At 39.6% G+C, this 27,268-nt stretch overlaps 1 protein-coding gene across 1 annotated transcript; it reads left to right on the plus strand.

Moving 5' to 3' along the window:
- Window positions 1-1,312: 1,312 nt before the first annotated feature.
- On the plus strand, window positions 1,313-17,646 carry slc2a15b (solute carrier family 2 member 15b). The gene is made up of 12 exons (XM_066660896.1): window positions 1,313-1,357; window positions 5,684-5,782; window positions 8,359-8,519; window positions 9,094-9,218; window positions 9,343-9,488; window positions 9,727-9,859; window positions 10,589-10,776; window positions 13,046-13,156; window positions 13,869-13,970; window positions 14,229-14,304; window positions 16,682-16,809; window positions 17,194-17,646. The coding sequence occupies exons 1-12, from the start codon at window positions 1,313-1,315 to the stop codon at window positions 17,473-17,475; spliced, it is 1,596 nt and encodes a 531-aa protein (XP_066516993.1). The 3' UTR covers window positions 17,476-17,646.
- The last annotated feature ends 9,622 nt before the right edge of the window (window positions 17,647-27,268 follow it).

Here is a 27,268-nt window from a genome sequence, read left to right on the forward strand (position 1 = left end):
TGAGTTTAGTTCATGGTGTGTTTAAATGAGTCTTGTGATGGACATAAATTAGACTGGTTGAAGAGGTCAAGTTGCAAACTGTGGTCAGTATTTAGATGTGAATTTGTAGAATTCTTAAGGGACGGTTCACACATGGTTTCTAAGAATCCATCAGTCATTTCTCACTCATATAACTACAACCTTAAAAAACCAGGTGGGTTTGTGTAATGCAGCGGCCAATGAGTTGCAACAGTGTTTAAATACTCCACCAGAACTACTGTGTCTGATCCACTCAAGACAAGGTGAGCATATCAAACACATGACTGAAAAATGTATAATCTGTATAAATACTACAATAAAGAACCCTTGAAAGGCTGGAGTAAGATGACAGCGAAAAAAAAAAAGTTAGTGTGTTCCTAATTAATTAATTTAGTTAATTTGTGTCCTTAATTTACAAATTGCACTCTCATTCTCTTTAATCCTGAAAAATATCTTGCAAAAAATAAGAGTATGTTTTGTAACTTGCTCAAAATTCAGCTCATTTTATCCTTTTGTTCTATTCACAACCTTTGCTTTTGCTCATTTTCTTTTAATTGCTTGCATTTGCATTGTTTACACTTCAAAGGAAACATTGCAGTGACAAATTAAGACATTTTGGCTTCAAATCACACAAAGCACAGGTGTGTGCACAATCTTCAAAGGGTTACGATGGCTATTATGATGCAAGTCAGAATAGAGAACTTATGTCTGGACCCCCCTGAGCTCCACACTGAATAAATCTCGAGGAACCACTTTTCAGGTCTTTCTTCTAGATGCAGTTTCAGATGCAGATACGGTTTAAGTTAGTTATCCACTATTCCTTCAACAGTGATCGCAGGATGATGTTGGCTGCATAGTTTTGTTGAAAAGGGGTTAATTTCAGGACACAGAAGTTAAGCAATAACATGTGCGTGTGTCCTTACTGTAGAGGTTATGTTCACATATTTTCACACTGAAAATGAACACCGTTCAGCTGAAATCTTTAACTATCACCAAATGAAAATGCCAGAATGTAATAATCTGTAAGGCTTCTCATTTGTAAATCCCATGTGGTCCCCACAGGGGTAGCAATACAAGTACACACACATACACACATTAAAGCCTCACAGAGTAACACGCCTCCTTTCCCGAAATACTGTGCAGCACTATAAAGAGGTTTAACAGAATAACAGCCTGTCTTCTCAACTTTTTCTTTCTGTCTGTGTCTCTTTTTCTTTTTTTTCCTTATCTCTCACTCTCTATATCTGTAAACCACATTTCAGTCAGGGGGAAGCATTTATATATGCATTCCTAAATGGCAGAGGAAATTTTAAAAGAGGCTGATGGAAAGATCAGAGGGGTAAGTTCACAAAATCTATTCATTAATCTAAATGGTAACACTTTAAATTACAGCCCGCTCTTTACTGGGTAAGTACAGAGAACGTACCTGTTAAGTTAGGTGTAATAAATAAAAAATAAAAGTACTGTAGACAGTAGAAATACGTGGTTATCACTGGGTATCTTACAAATACATCACAAATAAGACACGTAACTACGTTCCGAATTCATATGTACTTCTCAGCATAATTATATATTATTAATTAATTAAAATGACTATTAATGTCATTCTTCATAAATAAGGGATGCAGCTACTATTTTGAATACACTGTAGTTCTGAATGTAATTAAAGATCCTTTAAAATGATTTACAATGCACCTACAGAGAATGGTCAGCTGATTTCATTACAGGCGCTAGCAGAGTTTCACGGTGCTATGTACTCATTAGGTTCAGGACATGTGATGTGCCACAATAATCATTATCACATTCTTCAGAGATATTTTACACTGTTTAGACTGTATGTATTGAGGTATTATATGAACATAGCTGACTAATGATGAAATGGGTGTTTTTATCCTGCTCTTCTTCCTTATTTGTAAAATGTTTGTAATACACCAGTAATAGCCACATATTTCTAGTATCATACCCTTTACTTACTCAGTACGTATTTAATCTTACGGCTTACTTACTCTGTACTTACCCAGTAATTAGCGGGCTGTAATTTTAAGTGTTGCCATCTAAATAATTGTCATTTGGTGTTTTCATGTGACATCTGTGTCTGTACATAGAAGAGTATAGATTAGAGTCTGAAGTGAAAATCTTACAGAGATCTAGAGAAGTTCCACCCCAAACTCAATAGATCAATACTGTGTGTAGTTCTAAGTACAGTGTGCAGTGTAACAGTGTTTGCATATTTCTGCTTTGGATGCTGGTGTTAAAGACTTGTGGTGATAAAAGGTTTCATCAGATAATTTAATAGACAATTTTGTTTATATCTGGTATATTCCAAACTCTTCAGTTCTTGGACACTGCCAATTAAAAAAACAATAATTAAAAACATTCTTTTTGCATTCTCTGTGATGAAATATGTGTCTTAAATATGGTCCTTCATAGCACCATAAAGGATTACTGTACACTGGATTTTTTATGTGGTACTTTTTGGTTCTGTACAAATAGCTTTTTTCTAACATTGGCTAAATGTTATAAAAATAATCAAGAATAGAGATTCTAATTGCATCATTTTTACTATAATCAAACCTCACTAAGCTTTTTATGCCATTATTCCTCTAAATCCTTCTTTCAGGGTTTTGGGATATTCGATGCCAAAGCTGTCATTGCTGTTGTGAGTAACATTAGCATGTTAGCTAACTAATTCAGTGTAACTGTTAGCTTAGCTAAATGCCCAGGCTCATAGCTGTAAGCTGTTTAATAGAGGTGAATTTTCAGGTTAGCCATGTCAGAGTAACAGTCAGAACATTTGGGGACATATAGGCTAGTTTATTGAACACAGTAGCTTTATAATATAGCACAATTTTCATTCAAGCATTTTAGACGAATCTCAAATGTGATGTTGGTCCCTGTTATACTAGGCTTTCTCTCTTTCTTTTGTCTGTAAGTTTTTATTAACGGTTTGAATTACAACAGAAACTCATTTGTAACTCGAGCTGTTTAGTTTTGTAGCACTTTCGGTAATACCAATAAGGTGTCTCTGAGTTTGGAAACATTTCCACCTTAAGTGATCTGAAACAGCAAAAATAAGTACAACTGCCCACCTATGGAACAGAAATATAGCAATATCTTTATTCGGTTCATGCTTATTAATGTTTGGAGCTCTCGCCGTTGTCTAAAATCATTCCAGATGCCTCTGTCATGAGCAGAGAGAGAGAGAAAGATTAGCATACCGGAACGAGCCTTTTCACTAATTTACAGATACTGGAGCTCTGGAAACACATCAGACTGGTTTCCAGCACAAAAACAGACTGGAGGGCAGCAAATGGCAAAGAAACATCATCTGAATTCTATTTTTAAAAAAAAGTGTTTTTTGATTACATTTGTGAACTACACACTTAAGGGATGATATCGAGGCTTGGCTAAGTAATTTACTAATTTGCATGTCCCCTTAATTATAAAGTTTTGGCATAGTTTTGACTGGAAAACAATCTTAAGAAATAAATGCTTGTGCTTGCATTTAGGTGTATGGTGTATAAATTCATATTACAGTAGATGGAATTACTTCACACACGTCTTGTACAAATATGCTTCTAAAGAATTGTTTATTTCAATGGTTCTTTCTTTATGCCATCACTCCAAATAACGCCTTTTTGGCAGCTTTACTTATATAATCATCCAAAAGGACCATTTTTTTGTTTTGCTCAACCTCCACATGTATCAAAGCAGATAATCATTTACAGAAAGTTTGAGTAGAACAAAATAACGTGGACAGGCCCATGGGCTTTGTAATGTGGATTACAAGAACCCAACTACAGTGCCTTTGTATAGCAGTGGCAAATTTATTATGTATTTTGATAAATTGTCTGAAGTAAGCCTTTAATTCTTTATGGATTTGACTAAAACTATTCATTCTGGCACTGTAACCACGTGCATGTTCATGTGAAAATCTGCTTAGGCACTGGCAATACATCTGCCACCAATCTACTCACATTCCACTTTTATATCCTTAACGATCTAAAAGATTTACTCTCCAAAGTGTGAGTTAGTGCCCATGAAGTTGGCAGAATTTGGACTGAATAGAAGGTTGACTTCATTCCAATACTCTAACTACAACCTCTCATCAGACTCGGCTACATTCCCATTTCTCCTAATGCAGTCATGTGCATGACAAGATGGATTATCAGCAGAGCTTGATCCATCAGATACAGTGTACAGTGTGTGCAAACCATGACCAAATTAATTGAGCGGCTACTTTTCTAGGCATGGCTATATTATTGCTATAAAAGGTCTGCCATACTCTAAGTTTAATAGACTGCAACTTACTGTTGGTTGGTCTTCCAGTGCAGGCCCACAGGCCCTTGCAGCAGGATCCAGAATGCAGCGGCACTGCTTTTATTCAGTCTTCATTAATACAGCCATGTAACTCCTAGATTTGAAATGCTGCCAACAAATCCAAAAATTGACCGACATTACTCTACACTGCAAAAACGGGTTACAGAGAAACAATATTTGGATGAGAATAAAACTCAAAATTCAATTTCTTACATGAGATTATATTTGTAGGTTGAACTGACATTGTCTTTAGAGTATACCTGTTGGAAATGTTTAGAATTCATTCCTTACCACAGCCCCTGTATGGATCAAGTACGGATCTATAGTAGTTACCTTGCCTCAAGAGTCATGAAAAACAAGATTCAAAAGTCTTTTCTGCCCTGGCTGTCCACGGTTCAAAGCTGGTGATGCCTTAAATGCAAGTAAAAACTTTCAGTGAGTTTTTAGAGGAACTTCACATATTTTAAGATCAAGCTGTATTTCATTTGACCTTGTACCAATTTGCCTCGTATTGGGCAAGAGCTCTGTGGATACACTTCTGTGCTAAGGCTATGGTGTCGAGAATGATATAGGAAGAAACTCTGGGTCTAAATTCTTGCAAACCAGTACAGACATATAGAGTACCCTTTGTTTAATAAAATGAGTATATACAAATGTATGCAGATAATATTATAGTATTTATGGTACCACAAGATTGGTGGTGCCCAGCAGTCAGAGTCTTTGGTAATGAGCCAAGTGATCATGGGTTAGATCTCAGCTGATACACTACTACTACTGCCATTGTGCCTGTAAGCCAGGCATTAAATCCTGCAACCTTAGGAGAACCGTTCTTGAAGTTGGCATGTTCAACTCACTTGAATCAAGCATACACAATAATCACTGAACATATCTGTGATTACTTGAATTCTGAGAAGCAGAAAATACAACCAACTTCTAAGACTGAACTTTGGAGTTGTGGAAAGCTTCCTGGGAATTGTTTTGTAAAATGGAAAGAAAGTCTGAAACAAATGGAAAGTGTGAAATTTTCTTTTGAACACACATTCTGCTTTTTTCTGGTGCAGTACAGAAGATAATGGCCTTTTTGTGTGGAGGTTAAGTAAAAGAGCAGTGATCTCTGACCTTTACACTGTATTATATATTGCATATGATCTTAGTGACTGATGTTTATGTCACTTATAGTTTGTAGTTTCAGACTTACATTGAAGGCATTTTCAAAAACAGTTGTTTTGGACATTGATTTACAAAGCAAGGTGGGCTTTTAATTTTAATTGATTTAAACAACTGTGCCTACGACTTTCAGTCTTTGAAAAGTCAAGTCCTAACCGTCTGCTTCTTGTTTCCACAGCATTTAAATTTGTCCTTGCTGGCCGTAGCATTTCTCTCCTCCTTTGGAAGCTCTATGCTCTATGGCTACAACTTGGCTGCAGTCAACTCTCCTGCTCAGGTTAGTGATAACACAATTCATGACCACTTTAAATACCCACTAAAAATGAGATAAACCATGTTTAAAGGTTTATTCATGATTCTCTTTATAGTGCTCTCCTGGCTAAAACAACCTTTCTTTAAACAGTGAGAACAGCAGAAAACCATAACGTGAACATTCCTTGAGTTGCTCTGACAAAAACCAAAAAAAAAAAGTTTTTGGTTTTATTTCCTTATGGTTTCCTTTTCTGTTTTAAAATCATTATGCAGAAATAATGTATTGTTTCCCATTTTCATTTTGTCTTATTTTTTAAATAATAATCCAATCCTTTGGATTTGCAGTGGGGAAAAAATTTATGAATGGCTCAAGTGCCCTTGAGCAAGTCACCCAACCCCCAAACTGCTCAGCCCATAGTGTGTGTCAAGAATTGCTCACTAATGTGTGTTTGTGTTCACTGCCACGGATGTGTTAAATGCAGAGAAGCAATCTCCCTAAGTGGGATCATTAAAGTGATTCTTCTCTTCTTCCTATCACAGACAATAAAGCATTTTAGCACCTTTATTTTCAAGAATGTTAACTACACTATCATTGTTTGTTGTAGAATCATTCCCATTAGTGTATTGCAGAAAAGAATCAAATGTTAATTCAGTGTAGGTGCAAAGGGAATGTAATGAATTAGTATGAAATAGATGACTAGACATGATGTAGATGTTTTTTCATAAAAGAATTATTCATTCATTCATTCATTCATTATCTGTAACCCTTATCCAGTTTAGGGTCACGGTGGGTCCAGAGCCTACTTGGAATCATTGGGCACAAGGCGGGAACACACCCTGGAGGGGGCAGCAGTCCTTCAAAGTGCCGGAGGAATTATGGGATTCTTAGTTGTGGGCACTTACTGTGTGCTGTGGCTATTGCTAGTTTATGATAGGATCGCAGGCTTGAGGTCAACAGCTCTCTAAATCATGAGGCTGTTTTGTTGTTAAAGTGGTCATTTTGGCATGAAATTGATTATTCTTTCTGCTAACAGCTCACGTTTTGACTCCAGATTAGCATGGTTTATCATGTTTTGTACCACTATGCTAACTCTGGAAGGTATGATCACACCATAAGCTGCTGTAAAGGACTGATTTCTGACCTTTTAATGACTTAATATGAATATGTGAGAGAGATGGGGAGGAACAAAACAAAATAAAGAATGTTTCTGTGTGATGATCACATGAGGCCATAACTTCAGCCAAATTATTTCAGCTGATAGAGGGAACTGAATATTTCTCATGCTCTTGGAGTTTCATTCTTTTAGTTTTTTTTTCTTAGAGAATTATGAATGTTTTATTGTAAGAATGAAGCAGCCAGCCAACAATTACCATCCTGTTGGTGCATACAAGGAAAACTTGTCATCAGCAGTTTCATCAACTTGAATTATGATTATTTCCCTGAAGCAAAATTGTATTTTTTCCTAGACATTTCCTTATGCCATTAAATGTTAATTAAGATTCTGTCAAAAGTCTAAACTTTCAGTTATGCCACCTTTGTGTTTGTCAGTAGGAGACAATTTATGTTAATATAATGTTAATAATTTCTGATTGATGTTTGTAAGTGAAATACTGTTACACGGCAAGATAAAACATTCTTTACATTTTATTGTTATTTCTTGTTATCAAAATGTAAAGAAGGATATGCAGAGTGGAACTTGTGAACAAGTTCAGCAGTTAGTGTCGCAGTCACACAGCTCCAGGGACCTGGAGGTTGTGAGTTCAAGTCCTGCTCTGGGTTATTGTCTGTGAGGAGTTTGGTGTGTTCTCCCTGTGTCTGCGTGGGTTTCCTCTCACGGTCCAAAAACACACGTTGGTAGGTGGATGGGCGACTCAAAGGTGTCCATAGGTCTGAGTGAATGTGTAAGTGTGTGTCACCCTGCGAAGGATTGGCGCCCCCTCCAGAGTGTGTTCCTGCCTTGCGCCCAATGATTCCAGGTAGGCTCTGGACTCACCTCAACCCTGAACTGGATAAGCAGTCACAGATAACGAATGCGTTTCATTACATAATTAAAAATGTAATATGATATTTTGTACATTTAAATAGCACACAAAATGCATAATGAGAGTACAAATTGGCACCAAAATGGCTTTTCTGTGAATACATCTCCAAACGTCTCTCAGCCCACTTAACCCACATTTAGGTTTAGTTAAAATTTGTCAATGTTTAATCACAAGTTGTCTTTGCAAGATGTCTGACTGATTTTTGAGATTGCAATGCTGTTGTCCACTTGATTGGAATCTCACTTTACTCACTTTGGGGTCATCTTAAAGTAGTGACCTTAGATCAGATCATGAGTCATAATTACATTTAAGATTTAAGAGTCATGCTTTAGAAGCATATAGCTTAAGTTTTAGTAAATCTATCTTAGTTATGCATCTATGATGCATGTGAAATTTATGATGCTTTATAAATTTTTGATAAATTAGATTAATTGTTATTTGTAATGTATAGACTTATTTTTGCTTACAGCTCTAAATAACTTGTCAGTGAAGGAAATATTGTCATATATAACAGAACGTATTTATATTAACTCTCTTTTCCTTCTTTCTTTGTTCCAGTACATAAAGGAATTTTTTAACCGTACAGCAGTGAGACGGAATGGGACTGGTCTGAGCAATGAGACCATCACTGTGCTGTACTCCATCACTGTTTCAGTTTTTGCTATTGGGGGGCTGCTGGGCTCCCTGACTGTTGGAATTCTGGTCTCCAAATTTGGGAGGTACGACAGACAACTGAGAACACGGTCAGGAGGCGTAATGTTTTGGTTAAATGTTCGCTTCTTTTAGATATATGAGTGATCACTTGACAAGAAATGGTGCTAGTACAGAAATGAGGTACCTAAATTGTGTCAGACAAATTGCTTCATCACCAAAGAGCACTGAAGCATTGTGTCATTCACTACCATTTTTCCATGCCTAGGTATGAGGCAATAGGTGCTTGTTCCAAAATATAGCCTGCTGGTTTGGTTGATTACATTACATATTATTAATGCTGGTGCTTTACAGACCCTTGCTGTCACTCTCAATTCCTACACCTCTTACTGATTTGCCTTCGCACCCACTTTTATTTAGTTATAAAAATAATCCCTATTGACATTTAATGTAATTGCACTAGTTACGAAGAATATGAAATAGTTTGCAGTGCTTTAGATTTCCGTTGTGTTGTAGAAGTGAAATGAATTGCTCTACTATCAAAACCCTGTAACACAACCCACAAAAGTCTGTCAGGATGTATTTTACACAGTTGAAAAATCTTACGTTTGCAGAGTGAGAATTCTCTGTGTTTTGCTACAGGAAAGGGACACTGGTGAAGAGCACATCTCTGGTCTTTGTAGCAGGTGCTCTGATGGGTTTCAGCAGGACATGTGGCTCTCCAGAGATGATAATCATAGGCCGCTTCATCACAGGGATACACTCAGGTGACTCAGTGATGTGAAACATTCTCCTCTATAAGATTATGATCAGTTAAACTGGTTTATTTTGGAACACTTTAATTAAGACTAAATAATTTAAAGCCTGTTATCTCCTTTTCTGTGTCCTTAGGGATCTCACTTAGTGTCGTACCCATGTATCTGGGTGAGATTGCGCCAAAGAACCTACGTGGCTTCCTGGGGCTCATGCCCAGCATTTTTATTTGTCTTGGAGTGTTCATCGCTCAAATATTGGGGCTCTATGAAATCCTGGGACAGGTAGAATACGATTTATGAGCAAAGTCTAATGGTAAAATGCTTCATGGTGCAAGAGGGAGACAATTGTGATTGCTTGGAGTTATGCCATTGGTGCATTTTGGGATTTTCTTTGTATTAATATCTTTTACATTTGCTTATGAGCAGTTCTGATTGAACTGATTGATTCAACAGACTGAGCATTATGTTGTTTTTTGTGTGGCCTCTGCATTGCGCATAATATCATGTGGTTTCTTCACAGGAAGAGCACTGGCCTTTGTTCCTTTCTTTAGTTGTGGTGCCGACCTCCATTCAACTAATGCTCCTGCCATGGTTTCCAGAGAGCCCTCGTTACTTGTTGATTGAGCGAGACAACATTCATGCCACTATCACAGGTAGATTATATAAGTCTCCTGCAGGAACGAATTTCAGTTAATGTTTGTGACTCATTTTCTTATTTACTCCTAATTTTTGGCAAACATGTTCCCGATTGACCTCCTAGCGTGCTGCTTTTCACAGAGCCACTCTGAAGTGTATTAAGACCACTGCTCATTTCATTGCATTATGTTGGATTGAATTATGTCAGACAGGACAGAATGCTAATCACTTTCTCACATGCTCATCAGTCTATTGCAAGTTCCTTTGTGATTTCTGAGCACTAAAGACCTTCTGCCTGATTCCTCAAAGGCCTGTCCATCATCCAGGAGGTAGCACGGTGCACTCTGAGAAAATAAGCTACTCAAAGAATGTGTAGGAAAAAGGGTCAAGTAGCAGTCAAGAAGTAACTTTAAAACTGTAATGTGACGAAGACTTCTATTGCACTTCTGCTGCAGCCTAAATAAAATAATTTGTATGTTCTGTATCTAATAAGAAAACACTTGTTTCCCATGGTCCAGAACTTAATTTCAAATATCCATTATAAAACAAGGAGTATCCATTAATTTCAGTTAACGCTTTAAGAGTGTTTTAAATGTACAGTTCTCACTGTGAGTGTTAAGATATCAGCAACAAAATAATGCACACCAGTTATGCAATGCTAATAGGAAATGCCTGCTGTTCTGTTCCATGTTGTTTGTTTGTTGTTGGGCACTGATCTCTCGCTGGTCTGCTGTTGTTGTTGGCAGCTCTGAAGTGGTACAGAGTGAGAGCTAATATCCAGGCAGAGGTAGAAGAGATGCAGGAGGAGCAGCGTTCACTCTCTTCAGTGCGGACCATCTCAGTGTGCGAGCTGCTCGCAGACAAAACTGTGCGCTGGCAGGTCATCACTGTTCTAGTCATCAACGCAGGGATGCAGCTGTCCGGCATTGACGCGGTGAGTGTATACTGATGTAGTAGGATTGTTGTTTTGCATTTTGGGATTTTCTTTGTATTAATATCTTTTACATTTGCTCATGAGCAGCACTGATTGAACTGATTGATTGTACAGACTGAGCATCATGCTTTTTTGAAAATAAAGTTCAGGTCAAGTTGAATTCTAGACCTACATGCAATTCTGCAGTTTGAACAGATTGAACATGATTTTGGTTTTTTAGTGATTGTACTATACACAACAATGATAATGTTATTTTTTAATAATTTAGTATATAATTTTAGTCTGTGTTGGTTTCCTCCGGGTGACTGTCTGTGAGGAATGTGGTGCATTCTCCCTGTGTCTGCGTGGGTTTCCTCTGGGTGAATGTCTGTGAGGAGTGTGGTGTGTTCTCCCTGTGTCTGCGTGGGTTTCCTCTGGGTGAATATCTGTGAGGAGTGTGGTGTGTTCTCCCTGTGTCCACGCGGGTTTCGTCCGGGTGACTGTCTGTGAGGAGTGTGGCGTGTTCTCCCTGTGTCTTTGTGGGTTTCCTCTGGGTGACTGTCTGTGAGGAGTGTGGTGTGTTCTCCCTGTGTCTGCGTGGGTTTCCTCCAGCCGACTGTCTCTGAGGAGTGTGGCGTGTTCTCCCTGTGTCTTTGTGGGTTTCCTCTGGGTGACTGTCTGTGAGGAATGTGGTGTGTTCTCCCTGTGTCTGCGTGGGTTTCCTCCGGGTGACTGTCTGTGAGGAGTGTGGTGTGTTCTCCCTGTGTCTGCGTGGGTTTCCTCCAGCCGACTGTCTCTGAGGAGTGTGGTGTGTTCTCCCTGTATCTGTGTGGGTTTCCTCCGGGTGACTGTCTGTGAGGAGTGTAGTGTGTTCTGCCTGTGTCTGCGTGGGTTTCCTCTGGGTGAATATCTGTGAGGAGTGTGGTGTGTTCTCCCTGTGTCTTTGTGGGTTTCCTCTGGGTGACTGTCTGTGAGGAGTGTGGTGTGTTCTCCCTGTATCTGCGCGGGTTTCGTCCGGGTGACTGTCTGTGAGGAGTGTGGTGTGTTCTCCCTGTGTCTGCGTGGGTTTCCTCCGGGTGACTGTCTGTGAGGAGTGTGGTGTGTTCTCCCTGTGTCTTTGTGGGTTTCCTCTGGGTGACTGTCTGTGAGGAGTGTGGTGTGTTCTCCCTGTGTCTGCGTGGGTTTCCTCCAGCCGACTGTCTGTGAGGAGTGTGGTGTGTTCTCCCTGTATCTGCGTGGGTTTCCTCCGGGTGACTGTCTGTGAGGAGTGTGGTGTGTTCTCCCTGTGTCCGCGCGGGTTTCCTCCGGGTGACTGTCTGTGAGGAGTGTGGTGTGTTCTCCCTGTTTCTGCGTGGGTTTCCTCCGGACGACTGTCTCTGAGGAGTGTGGTGTGTTCTCCCTGTGTCTGCGTGGGTTTCCTCTGAGTGACTGTCTGTGAGGAGTGTTGTGTGTTCTCCCTGTGTCTGTGTGGGTTTCCTCCGGGTGATTGTCTGTGAGGAGTGTGGTGTGTTCTCCCTGTATCTGCGTGGGTTTCCTCCGGGTGACTGTCTCTGAAGAGTGTGGTGTGTTCTCCCTGTGTCCGCATGGGTTTCGTCCGGGTGACTGTCTGTGAGGAGTGTGGTGTGTTCTCCCCATGTCTGCGTGGGTTTCCTCCGGGTGACTGTCTGTGAGGAGTGTGGTGTGTTCTCCCCATGTCTGCGTGGGTTTCCTCCGGGTGACTGTCTGTGAGGAGTGTGGTGTGTTCTCCCCGTGTCCGCGTGGGTTTCCTCTGGGTGCTCCGGTTTCCTCCCATGGTCCAAAAACACACACTGGTAGGTGGATTGGTGACTCAAAAGTGACCGTAGGTGTGATTGTGTGAGTGAATGTGTGTTGCCCTATGAAGGACTGGCGCCCCCTCCAGGGTGTATTCCCGCCTTGCACCCAATGATTCCAGGTAGGCTCTGGATCCACCGCGACCCTGAACTGGATAAGGGTTACAGATAATGAATAATTTTAGTAAATATTTTTTCATTTAGTAATATAAATATTTTTTCTTGTTTTTGTTTGTTTGCATGCTAATTCATATAATTTTTTTAAAGATACTGACACCAAACAAACTCCAAACTAACGTGAGAGGTGTTCTTATATGCAGTTTTTTTATTGGATATACAGATTCCATATAGATATACCATAACAACCACCTGAAATATCAGAGCAGAAAATAATTTTTTTCTTCAAGAAATGCTATTTTCTTCATGCGCTATGCATGGTTACTGCTGATGATTCTGATGTGTTCCTTGTGTATTTGCAGATCTGGTTCTACACAAACAACATATTTGAAAATGTAGGAATCAATGCCTCTCTGGTTCAGTACACAACAGTGGGCACTGGTGCCATCGAAGTCATTGCAGGACTCATTGGGGTAAGAAAATGCTGTTTCCGCTCATTGACTTATAGTATGGTACATGGGCTACGACTGACTGGTTCAATGTATGGAATGTCCTGTTTGTACCCTCAGTGCAGGCCTAAGTCTGGACTCCTCTGTTAATATAGGTGAGCCTCAGAATAAATGTGAGATATTTTATATAATTTCGTTCCGTATACCCAGAGGTTATTCGTAAAGAATCGCTCAGCAAAAAAAAGATCAGTCAAGAGATGTTTCCGCTACTAAAACAAAGACTAGAAGTCAGTATTCAGCCAAATCCCTTCTGTAACTGCATCCCAGATCATCTCTAGACCCACTCAAATTGCATTCATGTGACTGGTATCTGTGTTCTAACCTAATTATGTATAGCTGTTTATACATAGAAACAGAAACTGAAAAGGTCATCTGTAGTATGTCTGTTAGAATTCGTACATCTGTTGTCTTAGATAAGCCAGAGCCACGCGGCACAATTTGGGTTACTATTGATTTCTAGACTTTTTTTTTTTATTTGCAACATTAGAAGTGTAGCTCCTGGAGTTAAATATAGAAGCAAAGTTTAGACACCAGCGTGTTTTAGCTGGTGGACCATGTCTGGGATGAGTGGACGACTGAGTAAATTACAACGAACCGTTCCGTTAATTACATTTCATTTGTAAACAGTATATAGTACAGTAGAAGAACTGAAGAATCCTCTCCTCTCACCCAACAGTGTTTCACCATTGAGCGTATAGGTAGGAGGCCCCTGATGGTTGGTGGATTCAGCTTTATGGGCGTGTGCTGTGCAGGCATCACCCTCTCCCTCATACTACAGGTAAAAACCTCCTTATTTGGTCAAAAAGAACGTCAAACAAAAATGAAAATCTCACTCCTATTTAAGTTATATATATATTCTGAATCTTTTGGCCACCCATCAGCTCTTTCAACATGATTTAGGCTCCGGTTTCACATTTAGATACAATGACTTTTTTTGAATTTCCTTCTTGATTTTGCTTCTTTCAAAGGGGCTTAATGTCTTCTGTGACAGCAGACCACTGGTTATTAATAATGGTCTCGTGCTTTTCAATGCTAGGCTCACGTGCCCTTCATGCACTATGTCAGTGTGGCCTGTGTGGTCGGCATTATCGCAGGATTCTGCATTGGGCCTGGTGAGATATTAACAAGACTCTTTATTTTGTCTGTCTCTCTCTTTCTCTCTGAGTTTTTGGTTTAATCTGTGAACACTTCAGTTCTGATATCATCTTGTGTTTTGGGGCAAACACTGTTATTCTGCTGCATGTGTGTCCCATGACACCAGCATTGTCTTTTTTAAACTGTTGTTAAAAGAAATAGCCTTTGTCGTAATTAAATGATTGAGATTTTAAAAAGTCATCAAGAGAATTAAAAACATGTATCTCCATTTTTGTGGATTGTGAGTTTTCTACGTCATTTGAACACAGCAGTCCTTCACATTGTGATCAAATTTGACTTTCATTGAAAGTTAAGAAGGTTTTTTTCTTCTCTTGTAAATTTGCTGTTTTGGGAAACAGATGTTTTTAATTGGACAGCGACGATATAAATGATGTTTAGGGGACGTTATTTTATAATAGTTTGGATATTGGGCTTGAAATGCATTAAAATGAATTCATAGTAGGGGTACTGTAAGGCTATATGATTTTTGCCCATTTACAATTTTGTATTTTGAACTCAGAATGCAGGTTCTCAGTTTGTTTTGGATGGAAAATATTTATAATTCCTGGTTGCTGTCATCACCAGTGTCATCAGTTCTGACTCACATAACAGAATGAAAAAAAAAATAAAATAAATAAAACATGCAGTGCCCCACTTTAAAAGCACTTGAGTGCTGCCATAGGTAAAATGCCTAGACTTTGTCAGTGTTCCCAGGAGATTGCATCCTTCAGTTTTTTCAGTTTTTCAAGAAAAAACTTTTTAACACACCTTTTAAACGTGATCATATTAAAGGCTAAACACCACTTAATGGGCCTCCATGAATATCTCACATTATTTTAGTTACTGACATATATAAGTATGAATTAAAATGAAAATAGCTGCTTAATTTGCTTTAAAACTGAGAATTTTATTAAATTGACGGAAAAACCCGAGCTCGCTACGGAAATTCTTGAACGCAACCGTGACGTCACTGGTGGACAACAGCTGAACAACGCCGCGGTAAAACACCGTTATGACTGACTGTTATGACAGTATCTAGCTAAATAACCAACATTATTCGTGACAATAGTCTAGCAATAAGCCAAACTCAAATTTAGAGGTACCGTTGTTCTTGTAAATGTGATCGAAGTCGAACTCGAATTCATTCGACACTATAAACCTCCGTAATGCAGCTACGTAGCCGAGTATAATCTGAGCCACCGAGTTTAGCGAGTCAAGCTAACGTTAACTAACACCAGCTAAAACAGGCGAAGTGAGTGTCCTTACCCTGTTTACCTCCATGTTACAGAGGCTCTTGAACACCTTTTGTTGGTGTCCTTACATGCCCATATTGTTGGAAAAGCGCCAGTGAAATGAGCTACAGATAACGGAGTGAGCGGAGGGTCCTTTCCAAAGTGCCCGTTTAAAGTTGACAAATGTAGTCCATTTTCTGGATATTTTGGGATCTTTGGGCCATTTGTGCACAGATGTCCCACTGTACATTGAATGATTGCAGCCAAAAACAACACACCTTTTCATCATTTTGCATTAAATTAAGTGCAACTTCTAGAGTTGTTGTCCACCATCTACGTCACAGGCAAGACGCCTATTAGAGTTTCCGAACACGGTGTGTGTGTGTGGGGGGGGGGACAACGGTCTTTTAAACCTTATTCCTTGAATTAGTAAGAAATAACATGTTTTCTGACTATCAATAAACACAAGTTAGGAACTCTAATTCCACTGTATTTATTTGTTTGACACTTTCATATAGCTGGCCCAGTAAACAAGGAACGTCCCTGGACGTTCAAAATAGGTCTAATAGTAGTCTGTCCGTCAAGGACATATTTTAAACGTCAATGGACGTCCAAAATCCATCTTAATAAGTTAGTTAAGTGGTGACCAATCGATAACGTCAGTGGACGTCCAAAACGCGTTTTATACAAGTAATTTATTTCGGGACCAATTAATAACGTCAATGGACGTCCAAAATACGTCTAATAGTCGTCTTTTCAATGTCTGTGTCTGGACGTCTTTTCAACTTTCATTTTCACCCTTAAGAGAACTTTGATTAGACGGCAGTCATTACGTTATTTCAACGTTGACTCAACGGCTAAATGTTTACTGGGGGTGCTTAGCCTTTAATACTATCACATCCTTTTTTTAAAAACGTGGGGCTCTCAAACCTTTGATGGCAGTGCAAACATATAAGAAAGGATCTCTTATGCACTGAACAATACACAACCCAAAGTAGGAAAAGCCGCCCTCTAGTGTTGAAAGTAGGGCATTAAAGCCATATCAGAGATATGTAGAACAAGGAGGAGGCGTTTTGGTTGATCGTTGTATAATATAATACCCTCTTGTTTGCTCCCTGCACAGCTGGAGTGCCTTTCCTGATGACCGGTGAATTGTTTAAGCAGTCTCACCGTCCTGCGGCTTTTATTGTGGGGGGATCTCTCAACTGGATATCCAACTTCACCGTGGGATTTGTCTTCCCTTTCCTACAGGTCAGTACATTATCTCAGGATGGTGGTGTCTTTAACAAACGATGTAATTATAAGAAGTCTAATGTCAAATTCAAAAGTATAAAGAATATCTGCAGTACCTACACATCACCTGTATGAGTTGTGAGATAACTGCCCTATCCGTGGAAAAAAAATCTGTGGAGGTGGTTGAACACTACTGCAATGAGAAACACTTGGGTCAGAGACCCCATTTAATGAAATAGGATTTTAAAAGCCTTTTAAGAACCTTCACAAAGTTGTGTTTAACTAGCAATAAAGTATTTTCCACAATTGTGTGCGCAACGTCAGAACCCACTTGTTGAAAACAGAAAGCCTCATGAAGCAGTGTTACTGAAGTATCTGCCTTATATCCCATCACCATGTCAGATGTCAGCAGGTGCGTTCTGTTACCTGGTCTTCTTCGGAGTGTGTGTGGGCGTGGCGGCTTACGTCTACTTCATCATCCCAGAGACGAAGAACAAAACATTTGTGGAGATCAGCCAGATGTTTGCCTCCAGGAACAACTGTGAGCTGGAGTCAGAACCACTGGCCATCTCTGACCAGCTTAGCCTCAGGAAGATGAACGGATACGGAAGCGTCGAACCCAAGAAGGGGCACAAGGTGATACTGGAGGAGAGATACACGTGGACTGATGAAGAGGATGAGTAGAGGGACAACTGTAGAAATGGGAAGGTGTGTGTGTGAATATGTATATTTGGTGCTATAGCTCACAGCTGCTCCTTCATCACTGTAAGAGCAGATTTAAAGGGGTGGATGTTAAAATTAAATTGACTGGAAACCACATGGAGTTTGATATCTAAACATAAGCACAGTCAGAACGGAGACCTGTTTTTTTTTTTTTTTTTTTTTTAAAGAAACATGCTAAACACCTGCGAGGTTGTGCATTAGATCTCTGAAGAAAAAACTTGAATGTTCCTTTTGAAAATCTTGAATTGTGTTCACTACAGCATGTAGAAACATTCATTAAAGTGACGTATAAAGTGTGGTGGACTTCCAGTGAACCATTATTTTCATCTCAGGAAATGTCATTTTTATCATCAAACCTTTTAAAAATATTTTCCAGCTTCATCAGTGTCCTTAAAGGACTGCAATAACAGTTTGGTGATAAAAAGCTGTTCAAAATTCCAGTTGCTGTTTCCAGTCCTGCAGATGTTAACTCTGATTAATATCTAGCGCTCATTTTGCCAAGCAGATGTTGGTGTTTCTGGATGACCGGGCAGTAAGTTTGGGTAATTTCAAAGTATTTATCGTTATTGTGATAATTTCGTTATATTAAATGGTAATATGTTTTTCTGAGCATATCTTAAATATTGTGAATTGCATCAGTACTTAAAGAACACTGAACAATTGCAGGCTCTATTTCACATACTGTATTGTTATTATTATTATTATTATTATTATTATTATTATTATTATTATCTTCTGTTTAACTGGATTTAAATCATGTTTTTATATGCATTGTTTTTCCATAGTATTTTTAATTGGGTTCAATGGGCTCCTTTTGTGTATAAAACTCTAAAAACATGGACCGTGATTCATATCGCCTGTAAGTATTGTGATATTAGATTTTTTTTTGTTGTTCTTATATTATGAAGTGGAATATTTTGTCTGGTCAGATGTCATTTATTGAATTAGGCAAATGGGTTGGTCAACTTCATATTAAAAAGCCCACTTCCTGTTTAGCATTCAAGCTAGAAGCCCTCAGATCATTCAGATTAGCTTTTAGCTTCACTGTTAGCTTTACCAGTTAACTCTATAACCCCTCACAGAGAATTTGATAGAGTGGTGATCTATGTCTAAAGATAAAAATAATGTTTTTATTGACTGTCAGAAAGTCTTGCTCACACTGCACTACAGACTTTTTCCTGCCTGTTTATAACAGTGGAACATGATGGGCTTTGCTTCCCCTTTTGTTCAGAGGAGTACCCATTCATGGCTACACTGATAGTCTCCATAACCAGTGTTTTCAAGCTGTATTATGACTTTATGAAATACCCTTTTTAAGTGTTGAAAAAGCTATATTATAATGGTTTACATTTTTTTGGTGGTGCCACAGTGTGCCTGTGTGAAACCATACACTGTAAATGTCTAACCAGATCAAGCTTAAAATGTGTTTGAATGTAAAATGTCCACCGTGACCCACCAAAAGGATGCAGAAGATTATGATGATTATCAGGAAGAGGAAAAAAAATCCTGGACACTTAAATAACAAGATAAAAGCTGTCCTTAAGTTATTTTGAAGATTGTGATGTCATAAATATTGCCCTAGGAGATAATAAATCATTTTTCTACATGGCGTTTAACTGCTTACTGAATTATTAACTGGTATCAAATAAAACATTAATATTAATTTTCACTTTAAATCAACTGTTTATTTATATTATTTATTTTTTTCTTTAATGGAAATTACATTACAGGATGCGCCTTGATGCTGTAGATTGTCCAAGTGGTAAGTTGAAATCTATACATCAGGTGAGTTGAGTGAGTGAGTTACATGTGGCGCTTCACATTTGAAATAAAACAGCATTATGGTCTTTTCATCGCAGGTTTCAAAGGTGAATATGAAATATCCTCATTTCTGTCAGAGTGCTCTTCAGCTTCATAAATTCATCAAATTGGTATATTACAAATATATTAATATGATAGATTCATATGTGGACTGATGTAAATGGATACTTTCCATGACAGTTAGCAAAGAAATTTCTCAACTAAAAATAGTTAGATAGACATACAGATAGATCCACACTACAGGACTGTGACCTTTCTCAGTGTTGTCTTGAAACGTGTTGTCTTTAGCGGTTCTTGGTATTTTATGTTATTGTAATACTGTAGATCAAACAGCAGAGGGCAGAAGTTATCATTGTGTGTTTTTTCCTGCTGTAAAGCCTACGCTCCCTAACATAAAACTCTCAGATGTTGGAATCACAATGGACATCTCTCCACACAATACACACACACATATACACACATTGGTATTGATTTTAATTGCATTTTACATGACTAATATTATTTTACAATATAATTTATTATTTTAAAAACCAAGAGAAATTTGGACCTTCAAAACAGTCAGGACTATACATACACGAAACAAGCATCATAATTATGTACATAGCCCAAGATTATCAGGCAAAGGAGGTGGAGTATGCGTAATTTACCAAAATACCCTAGATGTCAGTCATAAACAATGTGACACCTTCACTTCTTTTGAGGTTCTCTCCACCATTATTATAAATTCGGTCACAAAAAATATGCATTTTTATTATGTAACATTTACAGACCACCTGGGCCTTACTCGGAATTTCTAAAATAATTCAGTGATTTCGCTGCAAACCTAGCTGTGTGCAATGATAAAGTTATAATTGTAGAAGATTTCAATACCCATTTTGAAAAGGCAGATGAACCACAAAAAAGGTATTTACTTCAATCCTAGACTCTGTTGGTATTACTCAAAATGTACCAGGGCCTACACACTACTGTAGTCACACTTTAGATTTAGTTTTGACATTACGTCCTAACATAGACAACCTTAATACCTTACCACAAATCTCAGCAATCTCTGACCATTACCTAATTTCATATGAGCTACGTCTTTGCCATAATATATGTAGGTCCCCTCACTATTCCACAATGTGTTCAATAAAACTATCTACCGCCCTACAACTCATAGAAAAAATCCCAGAACTATCAACCCCAGTTCCCACCCCATCAGACCCAATGGAGCTAGATGTACTAACTGACTACTTAGAAAATGCCTGTTGATCTACAGATAATGTGGCAGCACTTAAAAGAAAAAGCTTGCTCCATTGTACAATGATGAAACCTGTACCTTAAAACAAACATCACGGAAACTAGAGCGGAAATGGCGATCAACCAAGCTGGAAGTGTTCCACTCTGCCTGGAAGGACAGCCTTATAGAGTATAGAAATTCCCTCACTAAAGCTCGCTCAGCATATCTGGCCTCGCTTATCTCCAATAATAAAAATAATCCTAGAGTACTGTTTAGTGTGTTTTCCAGAACTACAAAAAAAATCAGGCAGATACTGAACCACAAATTCCAGCAAATCTCACCAGTAAAGTCTTCGTGGACTTTTTAAATAATAAAATTGAAAATATTAGACAACAAACTCAACCCACGGTATTAAATCTGACCTGGCTGCCACCCGATGTGACTGGTATAAAACATAAGGTAATTGTAAAAGAGAGACTTGAAACTTTTTACCCACTCGTACAGTTAGAACTAGAAAAGATTATCACTTCCGCAAACTGTACAACTTGCACACTTGATGCAATTCCCACAAAATTACTCAAATAAGCACTACCAGCTATTATCAATCCTCTTTTAACTATAGTAAACTCATCCCTTAGCCTGGGCCATGTACCCAAAGCTTTTAAACTAGCAGTTATTAAACCTCTGATCAAGAAACCAAATCTTGATGCTAGCACATTGTGTAATTACAGGCCTATTTCTAATCTGCCATTTCTATCCAAGATCTTAGAAAAAGCTGCGGCCCTACAACTTAGTCCATATCTACATGAGAATCATTTATATGAAAAATTCCAATCTGAATTCAGGTCACATCATAGCACTGAGACAGCTCTAGTCAAGATAACAAAGGATCTTCTTCTTGCCTCTGATCAAGGCCATGTATCCCTGTTTTTGATACGATAGACCACAATATTCTCCTAGAAATGTTAGAAAACATGGTTGGAATCACAGGGACAGCCTTATAATTCTTCAAATCTTAATGGGACATTATCACTTCGTAAAAAGTAAACGATTTATCTTTTAATTATTCCAAAGTAAGATTTAGAGTTCCACAAGGCTCTATTTCAGGACCATTGTTATTTACATTATACATGTTATCGCTAGGCACAGCTATAAGAAACCATGACATTAACTTTCACTGTTATGCAGACGACAAGCAGTTGAACATATCAGCCAAGCCTGATGACAAAAAGACGTGAAAGGCTGGATGTTGTGTAATTTCCTCCCACTTAACAGCAACAAAACAGAGGTCCTGCTTTTAGGTCTGAAGGAGGCAAGAAATAAATTATCAGATTAATTTTAAATCAGCACATACGCAGTATAGCTAGGACAGCTTTTTTACATCTTCGCAACATTGCCACGATTAGAAATGCCTTATCCCTGCATGATGCAGAATCATTAGTACATGCCTTTATTACTTCAAGGCTTGACTATTAATTAGTAACGCACTACTGTCAGGATGCACCAGCAGAAATTTAAGTAAACTTCAACTAGTTCAAAATGCTGCAGCCAGGGTCCTCACTAAAACAGTTCTATCATCACTTCATTGGCTGCCAGTTAAATTCCTTATAGATTACAAAATTCTGTTACTAACATATAAAGCTCTACATGGGCTCGCTCCTGAATACCTTCAAGATACAATTTCCTATTATGAGCCTCCACGTTTACTCAGGTCACAGAATACTGGACTTTTAATTGTTCCCAGAATTCAGAAGGCCTCAGCTGGGGGAAGAGCTTTTTCTCATAAAGCCCCCAACTCTGGAATGATCTTCCAGAAAATGTTCAGGACTCAGACACAGTCGCAATCTTCAAATCTAGGCTAAAATTACTTTGTTTAGTTTATCTTTTGGTAGTTAATGCTCCCCCATAGACAAAGGCGGCAGATCTGGGGGGTCCATGGACACAGGGAATTATAGTAAACTGAGACGCTGGTGCTGTCTTCCCGCTGTTTCACGCGATCACTCAGGTTTGTTGACAGTGGAGCGGAGGGATGCCAGTGTTTCAGGAAGCTCCTGCGTCTGTGTGTCCTTCTGGTTCTCTCCTTTTAGTTAAAGCTGTCATAGTCAGATCTGCCGGAGTCATTAGCCACACTCTGTAAATGTTCATATTTTCTGCTTTACATTCACCCAAAAAGAACAAAATCAACTCCATCCCTTTACCTTTTTCCAAGTAAACGACCGCCCACCTGTCTGGCTGGACACTGATGGATGACTGTTGAGCTACTCCTCCATGCTTCAGACCAAATACCCAACCTCCAGTGACCACTAAGTGCCTTGGAGCTGCCCCTACACAGAACTTTTATTATTACCAATAAATTGACCAAAGGAGGATAGGTCCCCCCTTGCGAGCCTTGGTTCCTCTCAAGGTTTCTTCCTCAGCTTGAAGGGAGTTTTTCCTTGCCACTGTCATCCTGGCCTCGCTCACCTGGGGATTTTTACATTCTTTACATTTTTACATTTCATGTCAAAACTTTGTCTTTACCGGAATTCTGTGAAGCTGCTTTTGTGACAACATCCGTTGTAAAAAGCGCTGTACAAATAAATGAATTTAAATCATAGTATGAATGTGATAATGCTGTCAGCTTAAAACCCTGTAGTTCATAACTATGATTCAGTGTCCAGTGATGATCTTATCCTACCAGCGTATGATGGAAAAACCCTTCAGTCATGCTCAGCACACACACACACACACACACACACACACACATACATCCACCGCACAGCTGACAGATCCTGTCAAGTGCGCGCTGAGCTCCATATCAAACGCATCAACCCTCTTCTCAAATCTACACACGGCCCCCTTCTCACTCCCCCCTAAAAACAAAGGCGGCATGTTTGAGGCAGGTTGGCATAGACCAGTCAGGTGTTTTCAACACTTCAGTGGCATGCCACAGACTCCCAGCCCCCTGCTATCGCCACTGTACAGCGAACATGTTTGGAATACTTGCTCTGGACTTCCAGTGGCTCCAGAAATCTGTTCTCCAAATCTAAAACCCAGGAAATTAGAAAAGAGAAGAAAACCAAAAATATTGGCACGGCTAAGTCTAACAAGGTCAGAGTTTGCAGTGATATGTTGTGGTTTGTAGTCCCCATAATTAGAGGAAGTCCTCGTTGGTTTCCTCCGGGTGACTGTCTGTGAGGAGTGTGGTGTGTTCTCCCTGTGTCTGCGTTGGTTTCCTCCGGGTGACTGTCTGTGAGGAGTGTGGTGTGTTCTCCCTGTGTACGCGTGGGTTTCCTCCGGGTGACTGTCTGTGAGGAGTTGGTGTGTTCTCCCTGTGTCTGTGTTGGTTTCCTCAGGGTGACTGTCTGTGAGGAGTTGGTGTGTTCTCCCTGTGTCTGTGTGGGTTTCCTCCGAGTGACTGTCTGTGAGGAGTGTGGTGTGTTCTCCCTGTGTCTGCGTTGGTTTCCTCCAGGTGACTGTCTGTGAGGAGTGTGGTGTGTTCTCCCTGTGTACGCGTGGGTTTCCTCCAGGTGACTGTCTGTGAGGAGTTGGTGTGTTCTCCCTGTGTCTGCGTTGGTGTCCTTCGGGTGACTGTCTGTGAGGAGTTGGTGTGTTCTCCCTGTGTCTGCGTTGGTTTCCTCCGGGTGACTGTCTGTGAGGAGTTGGTGTGTTCTCCCTGTGTCTGCGTGGGTTTCCTTCGGGTGACTGTCTGTGAGGAGTGTGGTGTGTTCTCCCTGTGTCTGCGTGGGTTTCCTCCGGGTGACTGTCTGTGAGGAGTGTGGTGTGTTCTCCCTGTGTACGCGTGGGTTTCCTCCGGGTGACTGTCTGTGAGGAGTTGGTGTGTTCTCCATGTGTCCGGGTGGGTTTCCTCCGAGTGCTCCAGTTTCCTCCCACAGTCCAAAAACAAACATTGGTTTTTTTGAGTTGGTGACTCAAAAGTGTCCGTAGGTGTGAGTGAGTGTGTGTGTTGCCCTGTGAAGGATTGGCGCCCCCTCTAGGGTGTATTCCCGCCTTGCGCCCAATTTTTCCAGGTAGGCTCTGGACTCACCGTGACCTTGAACTGAATAAGCGCTTACAGATAATGAATGAATGAATGATAATTTTCATCTCGGTTTAACAGAATTTTTGTGTTGAAAAACCCAACTGGTTATAAATTTAATGTTATTAAAAGGGGCTGTAGATGTTAGGAGCTAATATTATGGATTGATCCTTGCACTTCCTGCAATATGTGTAAATTTTTGTATTAAGGAATTGTGAATTTACATTCCCACAACCATGAAAAAACTGTGTTAGCAGGGTAACTGCTTTTATGAGGCCTTAACTGGTCATTGAATGTCAAGCTAGTTGACCAGCTGAACAGATGTACAAACACAGTATAGGTGTGGTTGGGGTTTGATGGTTCGTCAGGTCTGGTCTACATAGCTGTATAGCATACCTTATGCTAGTCATCTAGTTTATTGTTCTACCAGTTGAACAGCTTAGCCACCTTAAGCAGATTAATCTATTACATAATATACAAATGAGGTTTAGGAATAATTAATTCTACACAATTTTGGATTTGAGATATAATTTTGATAATACAGTGAGTAAGATGGCACAAAGTGAGTAACCTGTTAGACTGATTCACTGAAAACTGTAACTGAGTTACCCCATAAGGGACTTAGAGAAACATACATGACACAAATGAGGCTATAAAGGAAAGACAGAGGACCACCTCTGTATCGCTGTGTGTACATGTGCGCACACACACACATTCTTTAGTGATTAACACATCGACAGTCCCAACAGGGCCTTCTGAGCGATGATGTGTGTATGTGCATGTATGAGTGTGTGAGAATAGATAATGGAGATGATGGACATTTGAAGAGGGACAGCAATGCTCCTGGAATGCACCAATCTTGTGTCTCACATTCTTAGATAATCTAAAACCAATATGAGCACAGATATTGCCGGACATAAATAAACATAAAGGATTAACATAATGCAATTTAATAATCTGGACACTTTGAAGTGACCTGCTTGTTTAAATGAAGTCACTTCAGTCCAGTTTTTAAAAGTGAATAGAATTTTATAGTGTAAAATGGACAAAAAAAGGGGTGGAGGTGGTGGCGGTGGGTTTGTGTAAAGTTGGTGGTCCCATAAGAGTCTTCTGGTGGCCTCTCTCCCAGGCGAGGGTCACGGCAAATGTCAGGATCCTATTTAACCCTTCACCCGTACATACACTCCCCCACACGCCAGAGGACTAATTGGTTCCCCAGGTCGGCTGTGGATGAGAAGAGTCCTGTTTCCATGATGCAATGGCTGATTTTTTTTTACTGTGACTTTTACAGCTGTGGAGAGACCGTTGCACCCTGGGATAGCTAGATTACTGTGGACACTAGCTAGCTAATCAAGATGCTAAGACTCATGGGGTCAGGGTCCATATGTGTGAAGTGTGCAGGTGAAACTGAGGTGTAATTTTGAGACTAATTGGGTTTAATTGAAAATTAGCTTTGAGAAATGCAAAAAAACAGCACTTAGAAGCAAACATCATTAAAATACATTTGTGTGATTTCATAAAATTAGCTAAATATTTTCAGGATACTGGAGATTTGCTCTTAAGTCTTTGGTACACTGTATGATTTTTAGGCCATTTTCACACCTGTAGTTAATTTGTTCTGGTCTGAATCAGTTATGAAGCTCGTTATCTTGGAGCCTTTTCCACTTGGTTTTATTGTTTTCACACACTGAATAATCCAAGCGCACCAAAACGCTTCAACGCAATCCACATGACAATGTTCTCACCCCTGATTGGTCAGACTTGACTGAGACGGAAGCACAGGATGAAGGTCTTGTGTTGTGGACTAGTGTGTTTCTGATCCATTACTTTGATCAGCAGCTAAACTTGAACCAGTTCTCTGTTTATCTGCCTAAAGTGTCCAATAGGCAAAGCCCACCCTGGCTACGAATACAATTTAGCACCGACCTGCGGTGTACACCTTATGGTTGGGTCAGATCGAGGTCACGTTCTCACCAGAAACGAACCATATCAGAGTTTGTTTGGGACTGGACAGAGACCCCTCATCTCAAGGGTCTCGGTGTGGTTGTTTTGGTCCACATCCAAGTGCGATTACTTCTTTCACACCTGCCCAAGCAAAGGGTGAAAAAGAAAACTAGAGCTCGATTTAACTCGACTAAAAAATGTAGGTGTGAAAACATCCTTAAAGTCAAAGAAGATTATAAACAGACATTTGTAATGGAGACTTGCTTAATTTTTCACCAGAGCTACAAGGCTAATGTAGCTAACAAGCTTTTGATCTTGTTCCACGTTGGCGAGAACCGAACTCAGGTCCACATGGCCCAAGAGCTGAACTGCAGTGACTGGACCCATCACACCACCTCACAGCCTTAATGTGGTTTACAAGTAACAAATACCTGTTAGGCACGTTATTTAACATTGAGCTAATGCATACCTGAATCATCACATAGCTATGATTACAGGCTACAATGTGTACAGATAGAATCCTCATAAGAGGGCCTTACTGCAGGACAAGTGTTTATTTAGGCACGCCTTTCACATTATATTATTCTATGGATAATAAGCTTCCATTATTATCAGCTAAATTATTCTTAGGGCTTCAGTGCACATCTCAAAAAGTGAATTTCAGCTGAATCAATGTGTGATTTTAAGTTCTGTTCATACTGTTCCTTTAATGAGGACATTACTGCGGAATCACCAGGAAAGAGGCAGAGGTT

This window comes from Hoplias malabaricus, chromosome 2 (assembly GCF_029633855.1).
Source record: "Hoplias malabaricus isolate fHopMal1 chromosome 2, fHopMal1.hap1, whole genome shotgun sequence".
Taxonomy (NCBI): Eukaryota; Metazoa; Chordata; class Actinopteri; order Characiformes; family Erythrinidae; genus Hoplias; species Hoplias malabaricus.

What these genes read in the sequence shown, in the direction of transcription:
- slc2a15b (XM_066660896.1), top strand. Translation starts at nt 1,313, where the DNA reads ATGGCAGAGGAAATTTTAAAAGAGGCTGATGGAAAGATCAGAGGG. An exon ending in AGCTGTCCGGCATTGACGCG is followed by an intron (nt 10,777 to 13,045) that starts GTGAGTGTATAC and finishes GTGTATTTGCAG; the next exon opens with ATCTGGTTCTACACAAACAA. An exon ending in TCATTGCAGGACTCATTGGG is followed by an intron (nt 13,157 to 13,868) that starts GTAAGAAAATGC and finishes CTCACCCAACAG; the next exon opens with TGTTTCACCATTGAGCGTAT.